The following is a 20356-nucleotide window of genomic DNA, read 5'->3' on the forward strand; positions in this document are numbered from 1 at the left end:
AGCTGGCAAAAACAGTAATCTCATTGCAATTTGTTCTATATCCCTCATCTCAGCCATACCTGCGATATAATGAAAGAGCTGTGTCTAGCCCATACTTGCATCCTCTTTCATCCCCAACAACAGCCTGCCCTGCGAGGATATATAGCTCTCGTGGTGATGCTGAGTCTTGCTGTATCTCCAGCTGCAGCTGAAAAAGAACAGCTTCCATAGGCTGTGACACTGGCAGAACACACGTCTGCTGCTGTGCTATGCGGTCGCAGAAGGCATTTGTCATCTGTCTGCATTTCTCCTGCCCTCTCCACAGTGCTGGCCCTGCAAGCAGATGGCACAGCCGCAGAGGACGACTCTGACACCCACATATGCACCAGACCAAGTTTCACCAAAATGCGGCAATGCATACACTGCTGGGGGACCCACAAAAGCAGCTCACTCTGCCAAGGATGTGGAACAGTCCCAACAGGGCACCATGTCACTTGTCACTGACAATGCACACTTGATTGCATGTGTGGCAGCAGCAAGCATCTCGTAAATTGAATATTCCTCCTGAACTGCCTCTGCACACTGATCGCTCAAGTGGTCCAGAACCAGGCACCAGAATCAACTGGATATGAGTGCCCTGAGAAGTAATTTATTAACTGCAGTACCACAGTACTGCTGCTAGAACAGAGCAGTATGCAAATGTTCTTCTTTTGAATCTGCAACATAATGGCAGAATGAGGGGTTTAAGTATGACTTAATACAGGCTGTTATTATGTAATATATCAGAAACCGTTCAATTTGGTGTCTTAAATGGGTTTAAAAAATAGTTTCTAGACTGGTTGTAATTCTATCTGCAGTACTATGTCTTTGCCCAAGCAAAGGAAGACTGTTAGAGTGAAACAAAATGGCAAGGAATTACACGGGTTTGCTGCTGCAGCTGCTTGGTTTTTAAGCCACTGCCTTGAAAGTATCGCTTACAGTGCTAAATCACTTTCTTTACATACCATGAATGAATACAAACCTCCAATTTTCTTTCTGTTTACCTGAGTAATATTCTGAATTTGAACAGCATTTCAGCTGACAATTGACATATACATTTAACATAGTGGGGAATAAGACACTTCTGGTATTCATTACTTCAGGCAGGCTAAGCTAAAGGAAAAAGTTAGCAAACTTAGAGAAGAAGTACACAAGCTGTTCAAAAATGAACTTCAGAATTAATTTCTAATTTTCCTGACCATCAGTAATAACGGTTCAGAACCTCTTGTGAGCTTCCACCAGTGACACAATAATCCCTACCATTTTTAAGACGGTACTTGGAAAGCTTTTGAAGGTTATGATTCTATACCGCCCTAGGCTGGAATCAAGAAAATCCCTTCCAATCTCACACTCATGAGGCTGTCACATCCTACACACACCTATGCAACACTGAACAGCAAAGACAATACATTTCCCAAAAGCTGGGAGTCTGTATTTTCTTAAAGATGGGCATTGACAATTTAAGGCCATTTATAAAAATATTGCTGAGACCCATGAGGTAGCACGTAGTCCTGAGGTTGGTGTGGGACCTCCAGCCCCTCCCTGTGCCGATAGCTTTTACCTTCCCACTGGGCATCTGCGAGCGCCGCTTCTCCGGCCACCTCTGCAGCACTCCAAGCCCCGTCACTGACTGTCCCATTCACTTCCCATGTCACTGCCATGCTGAGAACAAGGCCCACCTCTGCACAGGCTGAGCTGGGACATCACTGTTGCAGCTGCTGCTTTCCCTCAGGATACCTCACAGATGTGTAGGAGCTATTTTAAGCTTCTTTCCCCACCTCAGCCATTATCTCAAGGCAGAAAGCAGCACCACAGCTGGACCTCATGGCAGGATTTGGCCAGGGCAGAGCAATGGTGCGGCCAACACCCCTGTCTGCATGGCCACCTCCCAGCTGGGGGCTAAACACTGGCTGTGACAACAGGTTCATGTCACATTTCTGTTATCCAAAAGACCATTTTCCTTCCACAATCTTTTGCCCAACACATTTTATTGCCAATAGCAACAAAGCAGTATCTGTTCACACAAAATACAGGTACTGCTAAGCTGAAAAAAAACCTCCCAACCCCTCAGATCTCAGAGTAATTAGTATGTAGACATGGAAAGTCTTAATAACATGTTAACTAATGTTGGAAAGGTAATTTGTGGGAGTTCTCGAGCTCACTGGTTTGCATTGTTGAAAAGACAAAAAAAAGTTTAAAGCCTTTCTTTGCACACCATCCAATTTTTTATGCACTACATCAGCTAGAAGAGAGCCAAACTGAAAAATTTCTGCCATTTTATGCACCATGGAAACAAGAAACCTGTCAATGTGCAATTACCTATTCTACATCCATTTGAGATCAATTTCTGCTGTGGGAGTATAGCCAGCAGGTTCAGATCTACAACCTGTGTTTGTCATGGGAGATTGACATCGATTATTTTTTGTTTCATTCTAAAATAAGTACAAATATTAAAACATAAATCAGATTGATGTCAGGGTGCATGTTAAACTGCATTACAGTCTAATGAAGACTATAAACTTTTCTCCTCATGTAATTTCTTACAGCAATGTCAACAAGAGGATATAAAAACATTCAGTGTCCATCTGTGATAAATGTGATAAAACTGCACACTGATTTCCTAAGTAATCTCATATATTCAGATTTTCTTCTAGAGCTGAAATACTTCTTGCTTGAGCCCTATGAAGGCTACTTATTTTTAACAGCTCATACTAATTTCATATTTTTCCCCATAAATTAAACACTGCCACTTTTTAAATTAGAGATAATTTGCCTGATAGACTACTTTAGCCTGAAGGTTTATTGCATTTAATTCAGAGCTTTTGTACCTTTCAAATGCTGGTGCTCATTTGTGAAACTCTCAAAAATACATTTTAAAATCCTCAGTATAAGAAGTTCTTAAAAGAACTCACATGCTTCAACATCGTGTGCATCATCCCCTTCAGTGGGATTCCCCAAAGTCATGCACAGCTTAAGTGCTTTTCTGTGTCGGGTTTGAAACTTTCATGTTAATTAAGTGTGCTCCAAGCAGAATTAATGGTTATGACTGTCTACAGTGCTCACGGCAGCTACAAGGCTCTCTCAGCTTCAACTCAAACCATTAAAACAGAATGAGCAGTAATAGCACATTTTCAGTATCTCTAGCAATACAAAAGGCAGGCAAAACCAAGTGAGGTGATGAGGAAAGGAAGGTTTAGGTCCTCCTTCCAGGCACGAGAAGATTCAGCAGGGCAGGTGATCCAGGCATAACTCTGCTCTGCTTCTTTGAAAGAGGGTAGTACTTGAACGCATAATTAGTTCTCCCCAAATGTTACCTCCAGTATCTCTGATTTCACCAGTATGCCAGGCAGCAAACTGGGGCAGGCAAAGAGCAGACATATATGTATGACTGAACACACTGTTACTGTATTTACATACTAAAATAGGAGTGAAAACTCTTTCCCAAGATCCACATGAAGGTGTGTCTTCATCCGTGGCGTGAAGAGGCCTGATTACAAATTTTGTGAGGCCTGATTACAAATTGCTACCTAGAAAAACTACTCATCACTTACCAGAGAAAACCATCATTGCTGAACAGTTACTCTCCATAGGTCTTCACAGCAGAATCAAGCAACTTTCTAGGGACACTTGTTATCCACAACCGGGTATTTGGTTCCATACAGTGGGTGAAGTAGCAGCTTAGGCTATTCAACATACTTCCCTTTGGATTAAAATTCATTACTTATTAATGGCATTTTAAATATGCACTATCTGGCACAAAGAATATGGCCTTTGAAAAACTCTAATACTGATCAATTACATAACATTTCCATAATGATACAGGAACACTGAAGCGTTTTCTCCTTTATGTACTTTCATGTGATTTCTTAAATCCCAGATGGAGAATAATTTGTCTTCAGTCTAGTTCTACTTGAGGCAGTACCAGTGTGACATTTTGCTTTCAGGTTCTAGCAACATCAGTATTGAGATCAGAGGTATTAAAACTTAGAAAATCTGACATGTTATGTCAAATTATAAAGACAGTATCTGAGAGCAAATGGAAGAACAGACAGACTGAATTAAGTAGCAGAAAAGGGGAAAGAAACAGAATGATAGGAAGGAAGATAGGGACAAATGTACAAAAGTGAAAGATTAAACAAATATTCTAGCGTAATCATATGGGTGTGAAGAAAAAACATTAAACATCGTTGAAAGCACAGATGTAGGGATATAAATTCAGACATAAAACATGTAGCTACATAGAGTATGGGCATGGTCCCATTAGCACTTATGCACATACAAGATTTTTTTTGCAACATTGCATAAGCTAGAGAGTAATACTCATGTGAGTAACATGTACTCATGTAATACTCATGTGAGTAACAAGAGGAAGCAGGATTTGGCTGTTCACTGTTTTTCCTTGTGTACATCATGTATATCTGTAAAACATTTAAGAAGGCATTTCAACTTTGAAGAAGGCTGAACTTGGAAATAATAGGACCTAAGGGAAACCTTTCCAGGAAAGCGGGTGGAATTGCAGTCCTGCAAAGCACTGAGAGAAATACCCTAAGGACTAATTATTTGACAATACAACTAATGGTATTACTTTGAAGCATAATAAAGTTAAACCTGCAGCTTGCATGGATGTGGAGTACTTGCTGGAGGGAAGCACAATCGATGTGTGAATCCAGAATCGGAGAATCCTAATTAACCCTCTAACTGCTACCAGCAGGAAGGCTAATAGCAATTCTGAAATGGTGTAAGTGACTTAGTCTTAAGGGACTGCTTTTGTTAATGAGACACTGACTGTTAGCTCTCCTCAGCCGTGTTTACAGCAACGAGGCACCTTTATAAGGCAATAAACAACTGGTCTGCCTAATAGCAGGCTGGGATTCTTGTGAGTGACAGAAGTTACTGTCTGAGTGACATGAGTTATTGTCCTCATCCTACAGACAAGAAACTAAAGTCCAGTATGTCACTTCCCATGATCCACTGGTCAGGCCAGGGATGGAGTTTATGGGTCAAGGTCATTTAGGATGACACTACAATTCTCCTCTAGAAGATGACATCTGATGCTCTACTGGGAATAGTGTTGCATAGAATGTTAAAAAACATGAAACATTAAAAAGCCCCAAGAGAGTCTGTCTTTAGTAATACAATAATTAAACTTACAAAGTAGTCTCATTTTGAAACTACAAAAAGAAAGGCGTTAAAAGTCTTTAATCGAACAATCAAAAACCCATTCCTTCTCCAAGTGTTTCTGGCTGTGGCTTGACAAAATGGCAAAAATCTCAATATTATACATATAGGTATCCAAAATATATGGAGCCAGGCTTCCCAATACTATTTCCCTCATCTCAGATGGTTCAGCAGACTTCTAGGCTATTATCCTATAATTTCTATCTGCCTCTGCCAGTACTGTGCCTCAGCTTCATTTGCAACACTAGAAAGATGCAAAAGATAGGCTTCCACACGATTAAACAAAAATTAAAAACAATATTAAAAAAATACACTTTAAGAACCGTCCTCAAGGAAGCTACATGTCTTACTGTTTAATTTCTTCAGGATATCTATGTTGCAAAGTGCAGCAAGAAATACTTCTACAAAAATCAAATTAGTCATTTAGCACCATCCACAGCAACCATTTACAAAAGATTTTTCTGCAACATGCATTGTTTCCTAAAATTATTAAATAATCCATTGATTGTATTATTTCAACTATAATGTTCAGACTTTGCAAACTATTGCAACACACACAAGTTTAGTTACAGAAAGGATGGATTTCAGAAGTCACAATACTATGGGCTTTACAGAATATATGTTTTCCTTGAAATGATACTTGAATATCCTTGAAGAAGGAATTACCTCTAGCCTATAAAACAGAATTACTGGCAACACTCCCTGAAGTAGAACACAGTGGCCTCCAAAAATAAGCCATGGTGCTATCAACAGCAGAGATTACTTTTTTCTGGCAGAGAGAGCCCAATGCATCCAGAAACGACTGCGAGGAGACACAATCAGCCAGCAGCAGGTTCAGCCATCCCAGCTGCCCTGGCAGCCACCCAATGCCATGACAAGGGCGTCAGCCTTGTCACCATCCAGTCTGGGCACACCCTGTGTGGTGGCAAAATCACCATAAGGCTGCCAGCACCAAGAGGCAGCTGGTGGCACCCCCTGTGGCAGGGAGTGCTGCAGAGCAACCCCCTGCCCTGAGGTAGAGACAGTGATGTGGCCACCCTGAACGGGATGGGAAGTCAGGGAGTGTATTTTGTTTGTGTAAATATGTACGTGTGTGTGCTTTCATATACACGTACCTACATACACACATCCATGCACAATGTGCACAAACAGGTATGTGCACATACATATCTAAAATCACAGAATGAGCTGAGCAGGAAGGGACAACAAGGAGCATTGAGTCCAACTCCTGGCCCTGCGCAGGATCTCACCAAGAGCCTGAGAGCGCTGTCCCAACAGTTCTTGAGCTCTGTCAGGCTGGTGCTGTGACCATTTCACTGGGGAGCTGTTCCAGTGCCCAGCCACTCTCTGAACGAAGAACCTTCTCCTGATCCACAACCTAAACCTGCCCTGGCACAACTTCAGGCCATTCCCTCGGGTCCGGTCACTGGGCACCAGAGGAAAGGTATCAGTGTCTGCCTCTCCTCTTCCCCTCGAGAGGATGTCGAAGACTGCAATACAAACACACACACGCGCGCACACACAAACGTGTGTGTGTGTGTGTGTGTGTGTGCATATGTGTATGTGTGTGTGTGTGTGTGTGTGTGTGCGCATATGTGTATGTGTGTGTGTGTGTGTGTGTGTGTGTGTGTGTGTTTGTGTGTGTATGCATTTCAGTATGTATATATGCGAGTCTTGTGTCCCCCGGTGAGTGTCTGTGCGCCTCCCCCAGCACCAGCCCCAGCCAAGGCTCCCCGCGCCGCCGCCGCCCCTCTCTCCGCCGCAGGCCTGAGGCGGGCGGGCCTCACTCGGTGGCGTCCGGCCCCCGGCCCGTCCGCACACCCCGCCGGGGGGCGAGAGCCCCGGCCCTGGCCTTACCCTTCTCCTCCTTCTCCGCCATGGCCGCAGCGCCGCGGTGTCGCCATGGCGACGCGGGCCTGCTCGGGCCCTCTCCTCACGCCGCCGGGTGTCGGGCGTCGCTCCCCGCCGGGCTGAGGAGGTGGAAGTGTGTCCGAGCCCCTTGTACGGCCCCCACTGCACCCCTCCGCCCTTCCAGGCAGCGAGCCAGCGAACCCCTTCAACCTGCCACTGCACGGGACTCCATTTCTCTTAAAAATACAGCTTTCCCCAGCAGCTGCGGAGATTTCCTTGTGTCTGAGCTTTAGAAAGTGAAAGAACATTTTATTCTAAATGCCATCACGCCAAAACAGCTAAAATATTCCGTCTTAGTGATATTAAATAAAACTGTACAGTTTAAATTTAGCTGTGAGTTCTAGCAGACAGGCTCGCGATGCCTGGTTCTTCTGACTCTAAAACAACTATGAAAGTAGAAAAAAATACAAATATTAATATTCTGGCAAGATGAAACCATATATTCCTACAAAATAAACATTTATGAAATTCCTAGAGCTAAAACCTTGTCGTCACTACAGCAGGTGCTTGTTTGTCAGATGTTCAGTTTTGCAAAGCCAGCGTGGATGACTCCTCCTCGCACACTCTATTTCACCTCTCAAACAAACAGTTAATGATGTTCTCAATATTCATGGAAGCCTGAAATTTACAAAAATAGCACAAACAGGGCTTCTTTGATTTAAAAAAAACTCACTTTTTTATAATATTTTAACTTTTGCTATTTGCCTTTCAGCCACTTATTTTTGCATTTTTTATTGAACATGGCTCAAAGCAAAGAGGGTATAATAGATACCCAAGAGAATACATCTTTATTCTGCTGGGAAAACAGCTGATTATGCTCTCTAACAAAGCTGATCCCTCTGAAAGGTTACCTACTGACTTGAGCAGTTTATTAAAGTAACTAAATATTTTAAACTACATGTGACTGCAGAAGTACAGATTTGTTTCCTCTCAAATTGCTAACAGAAATCTTGGAGAGAATAGCATGGCAGATGAATTTAGAGGATGCAGCAGCAGAAGAAAAAAACCTTTATCTTTCAGTCTTACAGGGGTTCTATTTCTTATTCTCTTAACCACTCCACACAGAAAACTTGTCTTTCCTGACTGTACATCTATGATGGTGGGTCAGTCACATGTTTGAAGCTGGAGAAAAGTGCAAAATACATTGTTTTGGCAAGCATGGACCTCTCTTATCTCTTCCCTCCCCTAGCCCAAATGTAGAATTTCATGTTCTTGAATACTGTGCCCAGCATTAGATTTCTTATATCGTTTTCCAGATCATTCATCATAGACACTTATAGCTCTTCTACAAATGCTACACTAATTCAAAGTATTTACTACATATCCCTAAAAAATCCTTAATAAAATCCTATTCTTGTTATTCGGGTTTTCATTACAAATCCATGCCCAAAATATGAACAACTCTTAGTTTTAAAACAAATACAAGTATTGCATATTGTGCATATTTATTGAGATTATTGCATGTTCATAGTAGATTTTGAATGGAAGTGAGTCACTGCAACTGTGACATGGTAAGACAGCAACTGCACTTGGGCATCCACCTCTAACATCTTCCCAGCAATTTCTCCAGGGCTTGCACTTGGCTTTCCTCACAACCCCTTCCTATTTGACGGGCACTAATCTTTGTTTCCTCCAAGAGGGATGGTAAGAAAAGCAGTGTGTAAATGCTGATGAAGGAAGGGGAAATCGTGAAGTGTACCACAGCTATGACATGTCATTTACACCACAACATCTATGTCCTGTTGTAGCCAGTGACTCTGGCCCTCGTGAGCTGCTAGAATAGCTCCTTGGGGAAAGTGTTGTAGTGAGTATATAAAGGCTTTGCTCAAATCCTGCATGTTCATATCAAACTTGTTAAGTTTGATAACTTTAGCCTAGATGCAGAATCTTCACTGACTCAGAGCTCATACAAATTTCAGCAAACAGCATTTTGCACTGTCCTGCCTGTGCTGTTGAGATTCCACTCAGGACAATTACTGTAAATCAAAGTGCTTCATTTGCATTGTCTGCTCTAGCCTGGAGTTTCCTTTTGCTTCCAGTAGTTTGCAGCCAAACGTCCTTATTCTCCCAGTTCCTAGAACATCAGGCCTTGGTGTCTTGCCTGTCTCCAGAACCAGAACAAAATACTGAATGAGAAAGCAGTTCAAAATGAGAACTCACTGCTTTAAAATTTCCTGGCAATGTATCTTGAAAAATCTGCGTAGGGAAAAAAATGTTAACAATTATAATGCAGATCAAATACCTGATATATGGACCTGAACCATATAGCTGTTTCTCTTTTAACTTAATGCACAGATACCTCAAACCAAGGGTATGAGTGGGCTGAAACAACTAATCACATTTTGGCACAGACAAGTACAAAAGGAAACCCAGAACTACTAATTCAACAGCTTGAAATATCAGCTGCTGCATGCAAGATCTTTACAGAGTTCCTCTGAAGAGAACATACCCTTTAAAATTGTGATTTTTCATTTTAAAAATGTCAGAAGATATCTCAGGAAAATTATAAAAGAATCCAGCATCATTGATATAAAGCGTGAATCCACTGAAGTCTCATAGACATAAGGTTCCCTTACCTCCACTCCTAATTTCATCACATACATTCCTCTCAGCTCTCAGGGTCCTATCACACATTTTGCATCTTTTCCATGCATATGTTCAGAAATGTTATTCAGCAATAAAAAACAGGTCTAAAATGGGAGAAATTACATTAAGAGAGAACAGTTCAAGGAGGTATAATAACAAAAAGCTACAAAGCTGTGTCCCCCCATGGCTTCAGGGCTGCAAGCATCTCAACACATCTTTGCTCCAAACATTTGCTAAAGACCTTCACTATAGGACTCCCTCTGTGGGTCCTTGGGGACCATATAAGTGAAGACACAAAGAAGCCTATTCATTTGTTCTTCACAGAGAAAGTAGGTGGATAATTATGATTTTGTGGCAGGACTCTTACCTATAGCTCCTCTGCAGCTAAAGGGGTACAGCTGTGCTGTTCAGCAGGCATTTCCATGTCACTGTACCCTTTTTCACCAATGTGACATGAATGACCAAAGTGTACCTTCATTCCACTCTTCCTCTGGGATCAGCAGCTGATTTCAGTGACTCAGAAACAGACTCTTCAAAACGGAGTATTAGCTAAACACTAGCTGTTCACCCAAATGATACACAGTAACCAGATAAAAATGAGAAAAAGACTCTGTCGTTCCTTGCCTATACTGTATCTTTCCCTACAGAATTTAGGTAAATTACACTTGAGAGCACTACCTCGTTCCTTCATGTGTAGGAGGGGAAGACAGCTTCTCCTCCGGCTTGTTCTCTTTGTAACTGCAGGCTTTGATCTGATGCTTGGAGCAGATGAAGAGAAGCCTAACAGAGTGGGCAGAGACAGACATACAGGCATGCCCTCCATTATTTCCTGACCTCTTCCAGGCTTCTGGTATATTTATATTAACCTTATCTGTCATAATTTTGCTTTCTTTCAAAAAAATAATTCTTCCTGTTCTCACCTACAGAACAGCAAAATGTTCATAAATTGTACATAAAAGTGCATAAATTGGCATAATTTGCTGTACTTTTTATACAGGTAATAAACCTAGAAGCCCAAAATTTGACCTCTTAAATAAAATGTCAGCGTATGATTCCTTGACACATATGGAGCTCACCAGTGCTGAAAGGGGAGGATCCAAGTCTTGCCCTTCCTTCCCTCCTGCTGGCTGCACATCTTCCTTCTACCTTGTGCTGGCTCTGCCATTCACTGAGGGCAAATACGAGTCACAGAGGTAGTAAAAATACAATCCATCAAAAAGTGAACAGTGTTCTGCCCTGTTAAGAAACCCAGAAAAGGATCTGACAAGCATCTCAATCAGCACATCCAGGAAGTTGGATCCTGCAATTAGAAGAGAGGAAGAAATAGAGGGGAAGGCAAGAAGGGTGAGATGTTCTTTTGGAGGGAAAAAGCTCAGTGGCTCTCTGAGTCCATAAGTAAAGCATTGAAGGAAAAAAGGGGTAAAATCAGGTTTGAAGGCTGCTGATAATAGCAGCTTCTCAAATCCTTCTCAGTCCATGGGATGGCTTTGGAACTGTCCTGGCAAATATCTCTTACTGCTCACGAACAGCTACAATCCTATGGATCTTTAGCTCCTCCTGTCCAGCTTCAACAAAGCTGCATTTGAGGAAAAGTGACTGAACATACATTAAAAATTAGTTGCTAGGAAAAAGGAAGCATTTCTTTACTGCAGCAATATTCTTCAATGTCAAGGAGCTGCTGGCAGTACTCAGCCTCTGGGACTATGCCTAAAGAGGTGCAGCAGAAAAAAGCTCTTTCTTTTATGTGTAAGTGCCAGGATACTGTTCCCCATCCCACCCAGGCACAGAAATGGCCCTAGAGATCCATATATTTTAACCTTCAGACTTTATTACCATTAATTATATCTGGAAGTGAAGCCAGGATCCCCAAGAACACGGTAGCAGGAACAAAACACAATCATCCATCTGCCTAGCAACATGGGTTGCCATGAGTACTTCTCCCCATGCTCCACAGGCAGCAGGGGCTCGCCACTGAAAGCTGAGCCAAGCTCAAGAACCCCTTGAAAAAGGGCAAAGAAAGCCTGCTTCCTCAGATGAAGACATTCCATCTCCAAGACCTTCCTCTGGAGCCTAGAATGTGTCAGCCAGCAGCCTGGAATTTGGAAATGAGAGACTTCTGGAGTACTGAGATAATGCCAGTAGAATTGCTCTTGCAAGAAGCAAAAGCAATGATGTTGGGAACATCAATGCCATTAAAACTCCATTCTTCCCTTCTCTGTTCTTTTGAGAAAGTTCTTTCCAGGTTTTAATACCATGCCAAAAAAAAAAATCTCAATAACATGCTGTCAAATCACTGACTTTTCACACTTATGAAGAAAAGAAGAAAAAGCTGTGAGTGGTACTGAAGACATGGAAATACTTTATAACATCCCTAGCTCAGGAGATCTTTGAATCACAAACCATTTGTAGGAGGTTGAGAGACAGAGTATTTAAGATAGTCATTTGTGTGGTTCTCCACTGAGCACCTGCTTTAGGCCTCATTAGAAGGAAGGATACTCAAAGAGACAGGTTTTGACATGTCCTAGAAGGTTCATTTTGCTGTTTTTAGAAAAAGCAAAAGATTACTTGATAATTATTTAATATTTAAGGTAGCACCCCTGATAATGTGGTTATCTAGAAGCTGTTTAAAAATAGAGATTCATGAGGAAAACACAAATTCAAGATTGCAGACTGACATTTGGACAATTGTAATTGAATGGGACTGTTGAATAATGGAATTATATTTATGTTACAAATATTGTGAAGCTAACCTTTAAAAAAAAAGTTCTTACTTTGTTGTTTGCTATATCATAACATGCAATTTAAGAGTATAAAGGCCATAGCAGAGATAAATAAGCCCAAAGTACATTTTACAAAGATGTCAACCACAACACGAAAGTAGTTAACCTTGGGATGAGAGAAGAAACTAAAGGTTATATATCTGAGTGATCATATATGGCCCTTAATTAGTTGAGACATAATGTAGTACTTTTTAATACTTAGAAAAATCTTCCTAGCTCATGAGTAGCAGAACTAGTAGCAGAACTACTTCCTTTTCTGTCACCTGTCAAGATTATTTGGGCATGAAAATGTTGTTGTACTCACTAAGTCAGTAATAATCAAAACCGAAATGAACCTGGGTATAGAAAATTTAAGCACTTCTGATTATTCTACTTTCTTCAGAATGCAAATCTTCATTTATTAAAAAAAAAAATCTAGACCATCTGCTTGTGAAGACAATGTTAGTTAACTGATGTAACACTATCCTTTTAAATCTACAGTAGGATAGTAAGGGAGAAAATCATCTTCCATAACAAATCCCATTATCACGTTCAGGATTTTACTTTACAAGTCTGACCCTGCTACCTGCTCAGGTTAATGTCAGAATTTCAGTGGGAATAAAGTTAAGGTCTGGGGGACTGATCTTAATTCACAATTCATTCATCTCCACTAACACAAATGACAGAGGATTAAGCCTAGTGTTATAGCATAAGCACCACCTTAATTCTCATTCATCTCAGTGGTTTTTTATTCAAAAGACTAATTGCATGGTTAGCTTATTTTTCCAGGTTCATGAATTTCATTTATTACTTAAATATAAGCTTTAACTTTGCAGATATCAAATGTATTTCAAAATTTAAATAAAGTTAACTCTGATGTAACTAGAGATACTGTAGAGTATGTTTTGTAGATTTCCTACACAGACTTACTACTGTAAAATGAAAGTTACATTGTTATTTTAAGAGGGGAAAAAAGAAACAGAACTAAGATACATCCCAGAAATATTTTCTATACCTTCAGAATAAGAAAGAAATTGAACTATTTGATTCCCTCATGAGGGATAGGGAACTTGGATGCACTGTGGCAAGAAGATATATACCTGTATTAAGGAAAATCTAATCTGTGCTCAGAGACTTTGCACGTTGGCGATAAATGTAAAATATTCATACCACAATAGCCTGATAGACTGTCAAAAGCTGAAGTTCAGCCAATTTTACCAGAAAGAGTTGACATTTTGCTGTATTCTTCATTCTAGGGAGCTGAGAAAATAAGCTATCAAAACCACTCCTCCACTTGTACATTTTGCCAGTGCAGCTATTTAGATATGGCATAAATCTAGAAATAGGAAGTGTTTGTCTACTGCACCATTTAGACACAGTTACTCAAAGTAAGAGCAATAACAAATACTTCGTATTGGTGAGTTTTTGAGTCACTGTGCCAGTACAAGCAGAGGCATCATCTCCTTTTGTATCACCTTCTCTGCCATGACCCAAGGAACGGCCATGAAAGGATCTGAGGAGAAAACTGATTCAGCTAGAAAATACTTTTTTTTTTTGTGGTTGTGGTTACCAGGTTGTGAGCTGGGCTAGTGTACCAGAAAGTAGAGTGTAAGAACAACTGACAGAGGCTGAGGAAACACAGACCTGCCACTGAGGAGCAGCCTGACACTTTTGGTGCAATCCTCCAAGAAGGGGCCTTTGTTCCATCACTGACTTTGCCTTCTCCCAGATCAGATGACTGCTGAACTGTCATCCAGTCATGCTCCATTCACATAAAGGTGCATCAAGGAAGCAAAAGCAGAGCTTGGAAAAGGAAACATAATCATTTATTAGACTAGCTGACAGATCGGAGGATAAAAAAAAAAACAAAACAACAACACAGTGGTTTTTGACATATAATCCCTTTTCCAGCTCTGAAAAGAAAATGCATCCCTTCAATAGAGTGCACTGGTCATCATTTCCAAATAACTGTAGCTTTATTATCTTACCTCATTTGGATTGTTGGAGTGAAATGGCTAGGTGGGAGCAGCAAGGTAGAGGTGCGTGTTTGCAAAGGAAAACATGGTAGGGACATTAGCCTTGGGGGACTAAAGGACAAGCAGTTATCACATGTAGAGCCCTAAGGAACAGGGAAAACTGCAACATGCTAAACTGATTCTAACAGACACCGCAGACAGATGCAAATAAAGGAGACTTAACAGGAAGAAGCATTTAAGCATCCTGATAAAGCCATTTAAATTGTCTTTGGTTTGGACATTCAGAGCTATATCACTTAAGAATTTATGAAACTATGCAATTAACCACACCAGGAAAATGACAAACAACCTGAAAAATAACTCAGGAAATACAAATAGGCCACAAAGTACTAAAGGGTTATTACTCTGTGAGACGAGTTCTCATTTGCTGACTAGCCACATAAAGACATGCACAGCATAATGTAGGGAGCAACAACTGCTTAAGCCATGGCTGCTGATGAGACAGTTGTTTGTCAGACACACCGATCACACACAGGTCAGTAAGATTATTCCAACATATAAAGATTTAAAGCATAGGAAAGCTTTGATCAATGACCTCCTCACTTAAGGAAGTCATGTCTAAGACTACACAGGATAGTAAAAATGGACTACTTAATATATATGTAAGTTTTACCTGATAACTGAACTTTCCAAAGTGGAAATACAAGTTTAATAATCCATCTAAAACTCTGGATCTGCAAACTCTAGAAAGGTAAACTCTTCCCAGTTCTATTTCATTAGCACCATGGTTTACACTCAGGAATAGGATGGCTATGGAAATAAACCTAAAAGTGGTACCACTTACAGTGCAAGATAATGATTTTTTTCTAATTGCTTATTGAAATATATATTAAAACAGAGTAGTGTTTTTATCAGGTTTATATATATTTGCATGATACAACAGTATTTATTGGCATTGCTATATATATCAGTAACACCTTGAAAGCTGGAGTTATTGTCAGTTCAGATTAACTCAACCAGACAGAGTCCAATTTTTAACTAAATCACAAATTCTGGAAGTCTGAAGACCAAACCTTGTGGCAGTGGTTTGAGACAATAATGTCTCTTAGTGACATTACCTTCTACTACCAGCTCACATCTCTCACACTGTAATGGAAGAATCTGATAACAGTGGGTGTGGATGTCCTGACATGTCTCCTTCCACCTCCTTTCCCCTCACCTTGGCTGTTCAACACAGCACAGCATATTTAATAATTTAAATTGATAAACATAGCTGTGGCCCACGGAGTGGTCACACATCCCATTTTGTCACTCCTCAAACAGTGCAGCTGCTGGGACACTAAAATCTTAAACCACTGTAGCTAAACTAGAGGCAATCTGCTATTGAAATTAGTAAGTGTGGGTTCTCTGTTACCAGACCTCAACTGGCAGCCTGGATAAGTATTTTAACCTCAGTTTTTCAAAGACCAAGACATGTAAGTGAATGTTCATGTGCAGTTGTTCACCAGATTAGAACCAACCTCCAAGAGCTCAGTATGCCCCACCTGAAAAATGTTATATCGTATTTCTGTTGCTTGTAGGCTGAGTATCAGTGTTGTGTATTTTAGGATAAATTTAACATAGTGTTTGTTTCTCTCTCCCCATCTCCTTTGCAAGTGGTTTGTTTTTTATGTGCAGCGTGGTGCACCCAAGATGCGTTGAAGGTACAGATGGCATACCCAAGTGCTGAGCCTTCTGAAGAGGTTCTCCTTTTGTGTCCTGTGTGCCTCTTTTAACATCCAAAGATGCTTCTGGAAGCAGACACAATACTTGAAGCCTTCCCTTCAGTGGCACCACCACTTTTCCTCCTCCCATAGCAAAATACCTGCATGCTAGAAGTCGAGGTTTCACAGAACTGTAGATAGACCCGTGATCGCTGGATTCCCAAGACACTAAACTGACCATGCTGTTGATCTCTAGCCCTGACACCAGCATGTCTAACAGGATCAAATAACAAGGTGGTGCAGTAACATGTTCTCCCTTCTAACTCATGGTCAAGTATTTACAGCCTTCAGAGTGGTTAAGGTTGGAAGGGACCACAGATGGGGTCATTTGGTCCAACCTCTCTTGGTCTCCCCAGCATGCCTGCATGGCCACAGTAGTATTTCCATTATGAGACCTTCCAAAATGGCTACCAGAAATCTGCCAGGATGCTCATGAACTGATCTGGTAGCCATGGAGATACACATGATCTTGCTAATCTAAAATTTCAGAAGTCTGAGAACCTCGTGTTCTCCCAAACAACTCTAGCAGCCAATTTTTTAGTATATTTTCAGAAGTCCCATTCCCAGAGTGACTGGAGCTCCTCAGTAAATACAGCACAATCCCAGAAAGGACTAAAGGAGGGTTTTTGTCTTTGTGAATTACTTGCATTCGGTAGCAGAAGCAAGAAGCTGATGTTCAGAGCTCTGTTTTTATCACTTTACAACCTATATTAAAAAAATGACACTTTACAACCTATATAAAAAAATATAAATGCATAAAGTTATCAGCCTAAGCCTAGAGTTATTGGGTTCCCTATAGAGATTTCAGAAATGATAAACACAGAGAGAATGTCTGATCTGAGACTTTGAAAGAAATAAATACCCATGTATTTTTCTCAGTAGGGACAATCTTCAGTAATATCAGAGTTAGAAAGGAGTTGGAGGTGGGGGGACCTCCATAAATTCACAGATCACACAAAGCTCCTGGCCTGCCATCTTATCTACATAAGGTGTGGTTGGTTTTGGAGGGGCCAGTGCCATCAGCAGCAATTCAGTGGCTGGAAGGATATCTTTTGTTTTTAGGAGAACCATTACCAAATCCTTTTCTCCATCCCCCCACATCTTTCAATAGACTGGTGGATTGCAGCAAATAAGAGTTGGGTTTATATTAAGCATAAAGTTTCACAGACAAATCTAGCTTGTAAGAGCCCTTTTTTTAGTCAACTTTGTGATCACAAATAATTGCACGGAATTAATCACTTATATTGTCACTTGGAAATCAAGAATAAAAGTGCTAATTTCTGGAAGCTGGAGAGAGCATACGTGCTATCTGCAGAGAAAAACTGATGGAAATATGCACTGGGAAGAAAAAGATCTGTGAGGTATTACTGTTGGAAGAATTAGAATGAAACCTAAATGAGAGGTTTTTAAAGTAGAACAAAAATGAAGAACAGAAGTGAAAAAAACCCACAATCAAATAGTTGAAACAGAAGCATCAGGGGAAAATGAAAAAAAAAAAAAGAAAGTAAAACTCCAAATAGAAAGTCAGGTAGAAAAATTGTATTTGTCACAGTGATATATAAAGAACCTTGAAGTTCTGGGGGGGTAGGGGGTCCAAACAAAAACCAAAACCAACCAAACAAAAATTAAAGAGAGGATGATCTAGTGATACAAAATATCGGCAGACCTAAATGGCTAATGGAAAAATCTCAGTCTTGAGGCATATACTCTATCCCAATCATAAGGCAAATATATGTGCTTAGCTTTACCTCACACAACACCAGTGAGTTCAGCAGTAAGCTCCACCAGTGTAAATCACACTTCTCCCTCTCTTACACCCCCAGTTTCTGCAGATGCAGCCACAGTAAAGACTGGGGGGAAAAAAAGAAGACAGGAATGAAATGCAATTTCCAATTCAGATAAAACATCAGACTGTTAAAAGTACTGAAAGAAAATACTTCTTTATCCTTACAAATGTGGTTTCAAAAAGACCTAAAGGGCAGAAAGGGGAAAACCAATATACTGCTACCCAGCTTTAAATCTTTTAATTTTGAAAAAGAGGCTGTTAGGGTTTTAAGAGATACTGGTGCCCTGCAATAAGCAACCTTATTGCTAATTGGAACACTGTTTCATAAATTTTCTTTTCTTACTTCTAAGGAGTTTTCTCAGTTTTCATATTCTCTAGAATTAACAGAATCTCTGAAGTTATTTCAGAAGGAAAAAGTAGTAAGTTAGATAAAGAAGGAAAGTAAATTTCAATTTTCAACAAAAATGCTTAAAATCCAGAACACATTCTAGAAGAGCACTATGTTTACCACTGGTATTTATAAAATGTTTTTTTAAAAACTTTGCTTAATTCAAACTTGTTCTGGATACTACCCAAGAAAAAACCCTGCAGCATCCCAGCATGAGGCAGCTGACAGCCCAGCCTTGTGTGTGTGTGCAGGCAGGCTCCTTGCTGCTCCACCAGCCCTTCTCCTGCAGCCCACACAGGGTGGGCTCCTCCAGCTCCTGCACTTCACTCTCTTCCCTCCTACCCTCTGACTGAAAGCCACAGACTCCCAGTAAAGCCATAGTACACATCCCAACCAAATTCTTCACTTTCTTGTGTCAGCCTTGGCTCAGAGGTACCTTTGGTCTCCAAGTGCTTATTCCCGAGCAGATGGGGCCCAAAGCGCTGTTGGCTTGGGTGATGAGTGCATACCAGTTCTTGGCTCCTGCAGGGTTTCATTTAGCTGTCTTGCAAAGGGAAATGCTCTGTCCCTGGGTCCTAAAGCACAAGCTTCCAATGTGATCCCCCATCACACCAGTAACAGCTTGTGTGTTGGGGAGAGGAGGAGGAAGGCATGAGAGGAGGGGTATTTTCACAAGTTTTTCTGCTGAGTATCCAAATGGGTTTCTGCGGATTTGTTACCTGTTCACAGCAAAGAAAGTGGAAAGTGACTCAGCACCCATGTTCATTCACTTTCTTCCCAGGCTGTCAGTTTGGGGGTTATCTGGGGTAGAGCTCTCCAAAGCAGCCCTCGTTCACTTGGAAGCAGACGGAGATTTTCAGCTCATTTCATGTGGGCTGCTGCAAGCTGCAATCCGCTGCCAGCGCAGGTCAGGCTCAAGCCAGATTTCTCAATGTTCCAGCAAAGTTCTGCATCATTATGCTAAAGTATTTCAAGTATATGAAAGTATTTGAGATACATACAAATGGGTGAAGAATATAGGGAAAGCTATAAATCAGCAAGTGAGAAGTACAAAGGAACAAAAGGAAATATTACCAGAAATATTTCCTCATAATAAGCATGATTCAAATAAACAATGGACTTAAAACTTGCTTCTGATTTATTGCTGTTTGCAAAACCATGGCATTAGGTAGAAAGTCATCTTGTTAAGCCTAAGAACTTGGATAGGGATGGCTAGAGTTAGTTACTATGGAGTTAAAAAAAAAATGTTGGCTTTTGTGATGAGACCAGTTTCAGAGAAGAAAGAGAGGATAAAGAAAAAGAAGCTGGTTTTAAGCATTCATTTAAAGATTTGCCATCTGAATGCTCTGCATTAATTTCCTTTAAAGCTGATCAGTTATAAGAGCTTTCTCCATGTAATTTCTTATTTTTCAAGTGTTTTGTGGTTATTTTGTTGGGTTTTTTTACTAGAGTATCTGAGACTTTCCCATGTGGAACATACTGGTGATAAAAAAAAAAAATCTTTCTAGATATTGTGGACAATCTGCCTCTTCTCTGTGTTGAAGGTGTGAGATTTGTGCTTGAAATGCATGTCTGGTTTCACTCCTTTTTAATGATACTTTTGGTTGTAAATTTTTTCAAGTTTGTAAATGATAGACAAGCACACTGTTGTCACACAGCAACCAACTCTTATTTCAGAAACACTGTCCTGTCTATGATAATAGGATTATTAAAACAGTTATTTCTTAAGACAGGCATGCTGTGCTCACCTTGCTTCTTACTTTCTTAACTTTTGCTGTTGAGGATCTCTTATTTTACTGGTATGTAAAGCAGGAGAAACAAATGCAGATTCTTTGTCTCATAGAGGAGCTGCCAGGCAGTTCTATTTTCTTTTGTATGAAAAAGAAGTCATAAAATCCAGAATCTCACTGAGGCCCTGACCCCGTAATGAACTCAGCAGTCACATGGGTCTGAGGACACAGGAAAAGCTATAGGATAGAAAGCCTTGGATT

The 20356-nt window shown here is 40.6% G+C and overlaps 1 protein-coding gene across 1 annotated transcript in view; it reads right to left on the reverse strand.

Annotated features, from left to right (window-relative positions):
* Positions 1-7075, reverse strand: part of EFCAB2 (EF-hand calcium binding domain 2) — a 28848-nt gene extending 21773 nt beyond the window's left edge. Inside the window, exons 1-2 of the mRNA XM_053972408.1 lie at positions 7054-7075; positions 6447-6686 (exon numbers count right to left, since the gene is read on the reverse strand). Coding sequence (XP_053828383.1) covers positions 6447-6686; positions 7054-7075 — 262 coding nt within the window. The remainder of the gene's footprint in view (positions 1-6446; positions 6687-7053) is intronic.
* Positions 7076-20356: the final 13281 nt, after the last annotated feature.

This window comes from Vidua macroura, chromosome 3, assembly GCF_024509145.1.
Source record: "Vidua macroura isolate BioBank_ID:100142 chromosome 3, ASM2450914v1, whole genome shotgun sequence".
NCBI lineage: Eukaryota > Metazoa > Chordata > Aves > Passeriformes > Viduidae > Vidua > Vidua macroura.